The sequence below is a fragment of the Plectrocnemia conspersa genome, unplaced genomic scaffold (assembly GCF_051122295.1).
Source record: "Plectrocnemia conspersa isolate PC_06_02 unplaced genomic scaffold, ASM5112229v1 ptg000014l, whole genome shotgun sequence".
Taxonomy (NCBI): domain Eukaryota; kingdom Metazoa; phylum Arthropoda; class Insecta; order Trichoptera; family Polycentropodidae; genus Plectrocnemia; species Plectrocnemia conspersa.
Genome location: NW_028277178.1, coordinates 23,226,199 through 23,239,181, shown reverse-complemented (window position 1 = coordinate 23,239,181; position 12,983 = coordinate 23,226,199). Strand labels below are relative to the sequence as shown.

The 12,983-nt window shown below is 31.4% G+C and overlaps 1 protein-coding gene across 1 annotated transcript in view; it reads left to right on the top strand.

Annotated features, from left to right (window-relative positions):
- LOC148226543 (cell adhesion molecule Dscam2-like) overlaps positions 1-12,983 on the top strand; it is a 68,923-nt gene that overhangs the window by 32,989 nt on the left and 22,951 nt on the right. Inside the window, exons 4-8 of the mRNA XM_088203789.1 lie at positions 7,310-7,463; positions 11,832-11,983; positions 12,366-12,456; positions 12,526-12,707; positions 12,779-12,924. Coding sequence (XP_088059915.1) covers positions 7,310-7,463; positions 11,832-11,983; positions 12,366-12,456; positions 12,526-12,707; positions 12,779-12,924 — 725 coding nt within the window. The remainder of the gene's footprint in view (positions 1-7,309; positions 7,464-11,831; positions 11,984-12,365; positions 12,457-12,525; positions 12,708-12,778; positions 12,925-12,983) is intronic.

Sequence of the window (12,983 nt, the reverse complement as noted above, 5' to 3'; positions counted from 1 at the left end):
CGTCCATTCATCCGCTAAGCGCCCATTTGTCTTGCACGCGGGCCAAACGATACAAAATGAGTCTGCGGAGGATCGATCTCCAACGCCGACGTATAATGGTCTTCTTTTCTTCTTCCTTCTTTGGTCGGACGTGCAGGAAGCCGACTAGAGGGTGGTTTTTTTTAAGCCCGGGAAAAAACTGCTCAACCACCTTCTCATACCTTCGAACCACCCGGAGATAAAACAAGATAAGTGCGGGCTAAAGGGGTGACCCACCGGATAGGGTGAACGCTAATGCGCTCGTTAACCCTTTCCATCCCACCCGACTTGATCGACAATCATTACCTACTGACAAACTCGTCAAAAGATGCGTATGCGTGTGTGTGTCTCTGCATTGTTCGCGAAGTATAAGTACCAGAAAGGGAACAGGGTTTTAAGGCAGGTTTTTTGGATTTCATGTTACAGCATTAAAAACAAATCGCTTCGCTTCAAATTTCAAATGTGCTCTCATTGAGGTTCGTTTTCTTCAATCGTATTTTGTACTTGTCTGATTATGTTTTTTCTTGACTCGGAGAGACTTCTCTAAAGTTAAGAAATTGCGGGTTTGGTGAAACATCTCATCAGATATTTTACCATTTCTCTGTATCCTTCAACCACATATAACTGGTTTAATCGTCTTCCTCATTATTTTCTAATTTTTCTATCTATCTTATCAATGTCAGTCTTTAAGATATAACGAATTCTGCGGTAGTATTTTTTTCATATGTCATTTGGTGTTCAAATGGTGTGGAATGAACTAAGAGATCATGTAACAGAATGCTACTTCTGCCTTACTGACGTCACATGATTCTCAAGTAAAATTAACATTGCATTTTCTATCTGAACATTTGCCATAAGACCAGTTTTACATACTTCTGACATATTAATGCCTACTTATAGAAGATATTATTTTTCATGAAGAACTTTTGAAGAAACTAATTTTTAATTTAATACAAATATTTAGATGTTATCTTTAAAAACATTTTTTTTAAACCTATATTTATTTTCATTAACATTTTAAATGTTTTCAAGGGGGTAAGAAAAAAAAGTTTGTCCGTTTTATTACTTTTATTACTTCTTGTGTGAAATTCAATTTTTTAACATTTGGTAAGCAAATGATATGTTATTTTATTCTGAATTGTTTTAATTAGTCATTTAAAGTTTATTTTCAAAGAGAGTTTGCAGCCCTTTATTGTTTATGTATTTATAATTAATATTTTGTTATGCTACTACGTTTTCACTAATTTTATGTTTAAAATATTGAATATTACGTTTCCCTCCGGTTGTTTGCATGAAACCTAGATATTATTTAGATAAACTATTAATTTTCATCACACACTTGCTTTACTGCACATGTAACATTATATTTTATATTAACACAGCTGACAGTGCAATATATACGGTCGGGTGAAACTGTACATGTTAAACTTTACAGTTCATATCTCACCTCATACGTCTGCGTGAATTGACTGGTGAATTTAAATTTAGCCGCATGTTTATAGTTGCGTACATAAACTTGCACTTGGCAGAATATAAGCACAATACTATTATATAATATATTATTTATTTACATTTTGATGTCCTTAAATTGTGTAAACTTTATATTAAGGGCAAAACACTGTGCATTTAATTATAGATCTCTTTTTCTTTAATATATGTACACTCTTTTTTGAAAGCGCAGAGGTTTGACATGGACGCTAAGACGTCCGAGTAAGAGGCTCTGGCCTTCTAGCTCTTAAACGGAGTGGAACTGAGCTGAAATAAATCAAATCCGGAGTATCACAGGGAAGTGTATTGGGACTGGTACACTACCTAATATATACAGCTGATCTCCCAAATACAGGTTCATTTGCGGACGATACAACTTTTCATCATGACCCATTGAAAGCGTCAGAAAATCTCCAGAGAAACTTTCAAGGAATAGAACAATGGATGAAAACTTAGAGAAGGGTAGCAAACATGACAAAATCAATGCATGTATCGTTCACATTGAATAAAAAAATTCGCTAAGTGGTCAAATATGGTCAAACAAAAATAAGAAGTGAAATACTTGGCAAAAACATATCTTTACTAAAATAAATCAACTTGAAATTCAACTTCGAAAAATGCACTGGATGATGAGAAAAAGATCTCAGATGCCACTGGAAAGCAAGTTACTAATGTACAAGTCAATTATCAAACCAGTATAGACATACAGGATTCAACTTTGGGGTAGTGCCAGTGCTTTCACCATTGCCATCATCCAGAGATTGCAAAATAAAGTTCTACGAATGTATGTTTCTAATGACGTAATACATAACTTAGCATAGAATTCATAAAAGATGAAATAACGAACAAGTACACGACATACAGAGAGAGATTAAAACTCCATCCAAACAAAATGGCAACCAAACTACTCGAATGTAGATATGACGACACCAGACATGACAAATAATTAATGTAAATAGTAAATAAGTATAAACAAATAAATTAGTATTATATTATGTAAAATAAATTAGATTTTGTAATAATAAACATTGAGAAGCATTCAATGGAATGTTTTCTTTATATGTCATAATAATAAAAAATACTAATTGTTTATTTATAGACAGATTGTAAATAATAAATAAAAAAATCAAGAGTCTACACACTCGATTACATTTTCTGTGGGCGTCTATGCTTTCACTCTGTAAAAGACACAGAACACCTTACTATGTAGTGTCAATAATCACGCATGTTCAAAGTGTTAGTTTGCAACAATACATTTACGAAATGGATCGTTTAACCATAGCTCAACGCAATAAAATTGTTCAATTGTTCTACAAAAATAACAATTCTGTTTCGAGATCTACAGAAATATTATGATCAATTTCATTGTCCTACTAAGTGAAAAAAATTAAAGAGTTTGGAAGCGTTGGAGATAGAGTAAGATCTATAGATCATTGTGGCGCCTGTTCAGCGGAGGATATTGCTGCTGTAAGTGAAAGTGTGGCCGAAGACCCGGAGTTGTAGATTCGGTGGCTTTTGCACTTTTGTGCTTTTATTATAGCTTATATGCACCTATACCAGTATGAAATTTAGATAATATAATAAATAACTCACAGAGACCATGAGCATGGGATGTTAGAGCAGCAGGAAGTAGATACTGATTTTTAAATAAAATCTTCTTCTTTGGTGAGACACATTTCCGCTTCTCTGGGCATGTCAATAAGCAAAATAGCTGTATATGGGACAAATAAAATCTTTATGTGATTTACGATAAATCATTATATGCCCAAAAAGTTTGGCGTGCATTGTGGTCAGACGGCGTCATTGAGCCTTACTTTTTTGAAAACGATAAAAGTCTAACTGTAACAGTCAATGGTGAGTGCTATAGGCGCATGATAATCGATTATTTTTGGCATAAAATCGAAAATATTGATGTGGAATATATGTAGTTCTAACAAGATGGCGCAACTGGCCACACATCGGGTGCAACGATGGATGTTTGGCTTGAAAAGTTCCCAGTTCATATTATTTCACGTTTTGGTGACGTCAACTAAGGGCCAAGATCATGCGATTTTTTGATGGAGTTACGCTAAAAGTAATGTCTACGCCGGCAAATCCGAAGCATTGGAGCACCTAAAAACCAACACTAGCCGAGTTATAGCCGAGATCCCGCCCGAAATGTGCAAAAAAGTCATCGAAAAGACCGGCTGCTGCAAAGGGTATTTAATTTATATATTTTTTTAAATATAAATATATCCTTAAAAATTCAAAAAAAAAAAAAAAAAGTTTGGCAACTGAAGTTGAATCATCTTTTATATGGCATTTTTATTAAAAAAATATTATTATATAATTATTTAGTAGAAACTTATAAGTTGAAATGTTAATTATTTTGAGTGGGTATGCGGTTGTTGTAGACAACAGGATCAATGCACTACTCTCACAACTCCATTAAAATGACCAATTCGAAAGGTGTAGTTGATATTATGCGTCTCATGCATAATGTATTCCCATATGTATTTTATTGCCATTTTCCAACAGAGGCAATATGTTACTTTCCGTGTTCGCTATTCCGACGCGACGTCGCGCTTTCGGGAAAATATGCGAGATATGGAATTGCGTTCGAATTTAGAGGAGCACATGCACGGTTCGGTGCAGCGCCGCCTAGCGGTCCGGCCGGAAGTCGGGCCAACACGTGATACATAACTTCCGGTCGGATGTTTGAGCGAGCTTCCGTCAGAGCGCGCCGCACACTACACACCCCCCTGGAGCATAAATCAACACGCTTTTTCATCTGTACGCCGACGAGTTGGTTAATGTGGAAACATAAAATTACCTGTCACCCGCGACACTTCACACCGCGGACGCCACTGTGCTGAAAAAATAAATACACCTCCCTGGGATGTCGCGAATTAAAAATGAAAATGGTGCGAGGCAGTTTTTTTATTAATAATTTAGAAAGCCGCGAGCGCAAAGTAAAGCTTTTGAGGCGAAAAATTGGTTTATGTATTCGTTGTCCAGCTTAAATTGTGTTTTAATTTTAAATCTTAAGTACTGCAAAGCATCGTAATAACTCGTAAAATTTCTGTTTACAGAGATATATAATTATTAGGATTTGTTTTCAATGATTCAGCTATATCAAGGCTGACTTATTAAAATGTACTTATTTTGACAAATGTAACAAAATCAAAGTATTCATTGTATTCCATTTATATCTCTGATGTAAAGGGAATACGGATATGCTCTTTCACATACTCCACATCAGATCTTTGAATATCGCCATTTAGATAGTTACATCATCGTCGTTCTTTCATCGTTCAATCCTGACTTAATCTGGGCAGATCAACGATTTCATTTATAGTATGTAGAATTTTATAGAGATAAGTATATCGTCACTGCTAAATGGTTGGGCAGCTCTGAGCTAAATAATAGAAAAAAATTGAAATGATTTGGTTTAAATAGGTTTTAATAAAAAAAAATACCATATAATGCAAATTACATTAATTTTAACTACGGAATTATTAACAATTTGTACAAAAGCGTAAATTGACTATACTCTTTTAATTAAAATGTGAAATAAACGTAAATATTTGTTAAAGTAATAAGAGGATTTCTGTGAAGAGAAATAACTAAGAAATTCTTACGAAACAGGATACATACAGTTTAAAATTTTACAGAAAATGCTAGAAATCCTCACAATAAAGTGGTATTTAAATGAAAAATAATATTTTTGTGTTTGGAGTTCGTAACGGTACGAAAAAGCAATGTTTCGCTACTAAGCGGATTAAACAGTATAAATATACATTACAATATATTATATATAAAGCGAGTTATGTAGTTTTAATGCATTATAAAATTTTCCATAAAATATTAATTATATTTCTTGTCAACAACAATTTATTATTTAATTCGTACAGTAAAACGACGCAAGCGATCCAAAAATACTTATTGCTCCCCATGTTATTGACATTATTTTAATATACAAAATAAATAAATACGTAATGTATATATATTGTATAATATAAACACTAAAATGTTACAGTATTTACAAGTAATATATTCAGTGTTTGCTCGTAAACAATTAAGGTTTCCTTGAAATTAAATGTAAATTTCCATCGCCATTTTCAGTCACGTTTACGTATCATATACAGAGCCGTTTACTAAATTGGATTTTTTATGATTACATTATTTGTCTTTTCTTTAGATTTGTTCTATCAAAAATCAAATACTGGCTCGTACAACTACTATTTTTTTTATTTTTGTAATTTATGATTCTAAATATTAATAACATTTTATAGCAGTCTTACATAAATAAATATTTTTGTAAATATTCATATAAATAAAAAAAACGATATTTACCAATTGATAAATTTTGAGTGTGTAACTTATTATATGTTTTCTTCGTAATCAATGAAGTATGTCAATCATCATGTCTACTTTTACTTTCAAAACTTTGACTCTCATGTTGTTTTTATACCAGTATCCTAATTTATTGAGTTGTGACAATCTTCTATGTACTAAAAAACGCTATTGACGATGCTGTGGTTTTTTTGAAGATCTTTTCATTGGTAAAAATAATATTTAAATCAATAATTGCGACTCAACAAAGTAAATTTTACTAGATGGATACTCTAAAAGTGTTGATTAGATTGAAGCTGACGAACTGAAAATTAATATGATAGAGTTTTTAATTCAGGGACTTATTACGACGAAAACTAATAATTCTAATTTTGGCAGTAATGCTCCTGCCTTGGCCACGAATTTTCAGCAACTGATAAATCCCTGAATTTAAATAATATAAAGACTCGCGAAATAAAAAATATATTTATAGATATTTATTAATATATTGAATATCACTGATTTACAAGTGTTAAATTAATAATAATATTTAAATCTCGTGAGGTATAGTAGAAAAAAAATAATTTCGGATTACAACTATAAAAACTGAATAATAAACAATCTAGCATCAAGCTTTTAGTAAGCCGGATGGATATCGCAAATTATCCAAAATTTTATGAATATTAATTAGGCACACATTTATTATAACTTTAAAACTTAAAATTGACGGTGACTAAGCCCAAGCGTCCAGTTAATTACAAACAATTAACAAACTTTGTCGATTATCACGAACCATATATTTGTTAAATTAAATACCGATTCTCCTAGCACCTATTATAAAACTGTGTTAGTGTTAATATACATTATTTTAATAAAAATAAAAATTAAAGTAAACTGATTATATTAAAAGTGGCAAAACCTTATAAAATAACCTTAACGTTTACGTTTATAATTTATTCCTAATGATTTCAAATATTCCGTATTGCCTCGTTCTATTTACTTGTATGCGTATACAACCAATAAAAAATGCGATTAAAAAGCTGTATTTCACATCGAATCTCTGCGTATCGTTCGACATTAATCTTTGTAATATGTCTCCATGTTTATTTATATGTGCGGGCATAAAATAATTTCGGGTATTCTTTTTTACCCGTCCCGCAGCGGAACAATTTTCCGCAGAGAGCGAGATCGGTATCTGGCGGCGCTGGAACAAATTCAAGTCAATTCAATTAAGGCGAATGGCAAAGGGAAACGAGATAACACCCGATGAAAGGAGTGAACAATGTCCCCCCTTCATTTTTATCCGGTAGCCTCTTTATAATGAATTGCCATTATCTCGACGAGAGCACGCGTCTCGACGATGCGCCGCCGTGAATCACGCAAAAGCACTACCGGGTATAATTGTCGAGGGACGGTTTATGTTTATAATCGTCGGCGATCCAATTTAGATACGTCGTTGTATTAAAGAAAATGTTTTTCTCCTTGGCAGACATGGCTCCCGAGCTGCAGTACACGTTCATCGAGCAGGCGCTGAGAGGCGGTCCGGCCGTGTCCTTGCGATGCTCGGCGGCTGGAGCACCACCGCCACATTTTAAATGGCTTTTGGATGGACAGCCCTTGGGTGAGATCGCGTCTTCACATCGGTAATTATATTATTTTGTTATTTTTTAACAGTACGAGTTGTTAATCTAGCGCTCTATAAAACAGGCGTTATCTAAAGACGTTAACAGCGTGCGTATAACAATATTTCAGACAAATATATTATACAAGGCAATTGGTATTAACTGTTTTAATTAATTATATTTTAAAAATAAAAGCGTAAAATGCTCAGGAATTTAGCTTATCTAACGAGTGATTTAAAAATATTATGGTCATTATAAATAGCCTCACATATAATATGAAGAATAAGTTTTCAATATTATTTATTTGACCAAAAAAAATAATTTGTGAGATTCTCGCAGCGAGTAGTATGTCTTAAGAATTTAATTTAGGTCTTATGATATAATCAAATTGTTTATTATGTCAATTTATTTGCTACTTAATTAATAAACGTACTTTCAAAATTATTAGATGCCAAATAGTTCAATTATTTAAATAATTAAAAAACTATTAATTCGATGAATAATAATAAAATGAAGGATATTTTTAATATTACATTAAAATTTATTACTAATAGAGCGTTTGTTATGTATATTAGCAAGAAGTTGAAAATAATTTAAAAATACTATACATATTAGATAAGAAGCAACTTGAACATAATACCTCTATATCAGAACGTTCCAAGTCTTCCAAAATTCTAAGAAATTGTTGATATGGTACTCGGCGGGTACCTGAAGGCAGATTATATACATAACGGATGCTCATCCCAAACCGGCGCGGCGTGTCTATTGAATTTACAATTCTCGATAAATTTGCCTTTATAGCTCTTTTTCACTAGTATGCTCGTTTATTATCAGGGGTATTAAACAGATAATTAATAATATAATAATTTATATACTAATTCAGTTTTAAAATAATTTATGGTCTCTAATTAATATATATTATTTATAACATATATAGAAGGTCGATTTTTGCACAAATACCGATATTACAAACCCTACTGCCGATGGTCACCTGATGCACTGCTCGTGACGTCCTTCCTGTTAGAGATGCTTTAACACCCAAATTTTGCCGCCTATCAGAAAAATGGCTTCAAGTGTGATTTTTATAGCGGTCTCTTGGTTGGCCAAGGAGGTATAAAGAGCGAGCAAAAGCAAGGTATAAGTCCATCCAAGATCTTAGCGCTCATCATCGTTGTGTTGGAAATAAGGGTGCGTGTACGCATGCAAGCATACATACATAGTTTTCCGCGAATTTGTTTACACCGATAGAAGAACGTTATAAATACTAAATCAGGGCCGTTTTAAGAATAGGGTGACCATACGTTGGAAATTGAATAAAAAATTATAATGTGTTATATTTTTATTATAAATTATTTTCATGTTGTGGTATTTTGTAATAAATAAAACAATTCCTGTAATATTCTATTGATATTTAAAAAAATATTATATTGAACAGATATTCAACCTGGAGAGTGATACCAAAACTGCTCTCATGTTTTTGAGTTAAATATGTATATAAATAAACAAAAAAAGTAAGAAAGTGATATATATAATTTCACATGGTCACCCTATTATATTCTCTCACCAATACTATGACGATGAGCGTTCATATATTGGACGGACTTGTAAAACATTGTATCTTCGTACTATGTTATTGTTATGCTCAAACAAGAGGTCAATTTCTTGTGTTTTCATTAATGGCATTTGAAATTTTGTGGTTGTTGTGCAATATTAGGTGTCCTACACGATTTTTATATCCATTGTTGCGCTACCAGTATTTTTCCTGTTTAAAGCCACTTATTACCATTCGCGTGTCTTAATTCATCATGGACGACAATGCTATTGTCGTCTTCATGATTTCTATATCAATGTTATTTAATGTTTTCTGGATCTCTGAATTAATTAAACCCACCCAAAATCACTAATTAATTTAGCTTTCACTGAATAATAGCTTTGTTCAGTTAACAATTGTATTATTCATTAATACGGCTCTTAATATATTGTTATTTGGCGCTATATTCGACATGTAAACTCAAATTAAGGGTTAAAGCAAAACATTTTTTATTTCTTATGTTTCACGTATATTTTTTTCAGTGAACTATTAAAATATAGAAAGGATCTTATAACTATAAATATAATTTATAAAGATGGTATTAATGGTTATGGTTAACTTATTTTACTAATCTTGAAAATCAATCGTTTCAATTCCAACATCAAAAATTTGAAGATTTGCTAATTTTATTCAATGTTATAATTGTCTTGCAACATTAGTTCTTGAATTTTATGCATACTATAAAAATGTATTTATATTAAATAAATTAATATTTAATTTATTGTTAGTTTAAGATTTTATATGAATTTTCTTATGAATAAACATAAAATATTGAAAAAATAACATTTAAACATAGCAGTAACATGGTAGAAAAAAATAATTTTGATGTTGTTAGATCATCAAAACAAAGATAAAACCGCCGGCCGGTTAGAGTAATAGAAAATCGCAAAAAAATGTTGCTCATTCAAATACTTTTGATATTCTGAGTAAGTATGCATATTTTCAATCATCTGACACTAACGTCTTTGGTGAGGTTTTTTATCCGAGTGTCTTTTTTATTACTTAAGCTCGAGTATCAAAGATTTGTAAACATTTTTTTGTCATTCCCAGACCCCTATTAAACCTTTCAAGAAGTATGCATATTAAGCATAAACCCACCTTTACTTATGCAGTGTTTTAAAAAAGGCAGTGGTTGTAAACATTTAAAAATATTCGTACAAAATTACTATTATATATATAATAAAAAAATATTTATAAAATTTTCGATTTTGTCATTTTTCTCGAGAAATTCTCGAGAAAAAACACTATATTCAGTGGGGTAGTTAGGGTATGTGGTGCCCGGGGTGATCCTTAAAATTTCCTCCCCACCCCTATACATTTTTTGCATCGTCATAAAATAAGCATTTCTTAAAATAATTAATTGGTTATTGTTAAGCTCTTGCTATTCGTGGATATATATATATATATATATATATATATATATATATATATATATATATATATATATATATATATATTTTAGTGCATTTAGGGTTAAGTACCACACTAGACGATCCCATCGCAAATATGCCGCCCCCAAGCAAGTGCCGCCCGGGGCGGCCCGCCTATCTCGCCCCACCATAGCTACGCCACTGACTATATTTAATACACACAAACTTACACACAAGAAAATAGAAAACTTGAAAGGTAACTTTTTGGAATAACCTTATTTGCACAGACATTAATTTAATAGAAAAAGTTCAATATATTATTTACTATATATATAATAACCAAAATTATTTTTATTTACGTTGATGATTTTTAATTGACAATGTTGAAAAAAATATTAAAAAATATATTATCCATATTTAATTGCGGTCCATGCACTTTTATATTATACTAATTTAAATTATTTGACTAGAATTACTACTTATATTTGGGTATATAAAATTGTATTTAACCGCTTACTTAAACAGGAGCCATTTATGAACTTTGAACTATAATAATTATTTATTACCTTTAAACTGTGTTTTCATTGATACGTAATTTCGGTAGTGAATATTCATAAAATTTAGATTAATAATAACATCTTAAATTTACTCAACTTGGGGTAAACATTGACCCCATTAAACTATTATGTTATGATATTCTTTAAGTTGAAAATATTTATGAATAATAAATATTGATTTGAATATATTTTAACGTATTAATAATCATCATTATATGTCGTTCTACGATAGATGAGTAATATACGTCGGTGATTTATACCTGGGTTCGAATCTTATATGGATCCTAGTGTTTTTAAAATTTTATTTTGTCTGGGAAATTGTAATTAGTTATTATTATAAAAATAAATGTATATTGAATAAATAAAATGAAATCGAGCTAGATCATGCTTAGTGACATATATTGATTGTAAGCTCTAATCATTCCTATATAATCAATAAAATATATGTCACTTTGATTTTAGTCAAATATTTTATTACTTGGTATCGTTAATTGTCTTTATATCGTTGTACCGCATTAGGTAAAAGCCTTTTAAATTGCAATTCAAGATTTACAATAAATAAAATATTAACGTAAATGATTATATAGTTGTTAATAAATAACTTTTATCTCAAGTTGAAATACTCTCTATTATTAAATCAGTTAATTTTTAATTTCGCGCTACTATCAATATAAAACATTTTAATTAAATTTGTATGTGAAATTTTGTAAAATAAAAAAAGTGTTTAAGCGCAGAAAAAATATGTTTTAATACGCTTTTATGAAAGTATAGATTTATGTAATATGTTATATATTAACAGAAAACAAATTTGAGCACCTTACGTACTTAATATGTTTGATTGTAAATTCTCATATTATTTTGATTTTTTCAGCTATACCACTAGTGAGTATATTGCAAAAAACGGCGACGTTATCGGCCATCTGAACATCTCGACGGTCAGAACGGAAGACGGTGGCCTTTACACGTGTGTGACGTCAAACACTCTAGGGGAGGCGAGCCATACAGCCAGGCTTAATATATATGGTAAGACTAACATAATACATTGAATAAATATAATGCTAATTTGGAAAATTGTCCTTAATGATCAAATTTCATAGGCCTTACCCAGTTATGTCAATACAAATATGCGCAACGCAATATGTGCTCGTGGCCTCGGTATATAGTGTGTATATTTGCTGTATTAAATTCATACTTTCTTTTTTTTTGCTTCAAAGTAAAAAAAATCGTCTCCTTTGCTTTGTTCGAGTCGTAAGATCTCAGTATTAAAAACATCTGAGAGGAAGAAAATAAAGTTTTATGCGCTTTTCTTATCGTTTTGTGTCCGATGAAATGAAAAGTTAAATTTTTATCTCAGAACATTTTTACAACATATTTTATTGCGTTTAATACATAATATAAATTTTAGGTCCACCGTCTATAAGAGCTGTAGGTCCAATCAAAATCGTAGCAGGTACAAACACCACATTACATTGTCCATATTCTGGATACCCGATTAGGTATATTATATATTTATATCAAATCTTGAATCGCTGAAAACTTTTATGTAAAGCAAATTAAATTTTCAGTTCAGTAAGATGGCTCAGGCGAGGCCAAGAAGTAACGGCCGGTTTGAGATTAGATACAGGATCTTTAGGCGATTTGCACATATCACGTGTGGATCCAATAGCTGACTCTGGAGGTTACACATGTATAGTGACATCACCATCAGGAGATACCATGAAAAGAGACTTACAAATTGTCGTAAAAAGTATGTTTTAAGTGCATTGGTATAAAAGTAGTAAGATGCATACAAAATCTTACGTTAATAACTGATTGCAGATCCTCCAAAATTAGTGCCTTTCTCATTCCCTCCTGATTTAGAAGAGGGAAGTTCTATTCAGTTGTTGTGCGGAATGACTTCAGGCGATAGACCAGTTTATTTTTCTTGGTTAAAAGAGGGAGTGCCCATCCCAGCTTCTTTGCAGGTATGTATATTAATATTAAATTTTTATAGGTTCAAATATGTTTCTGTTTGTACTGTATA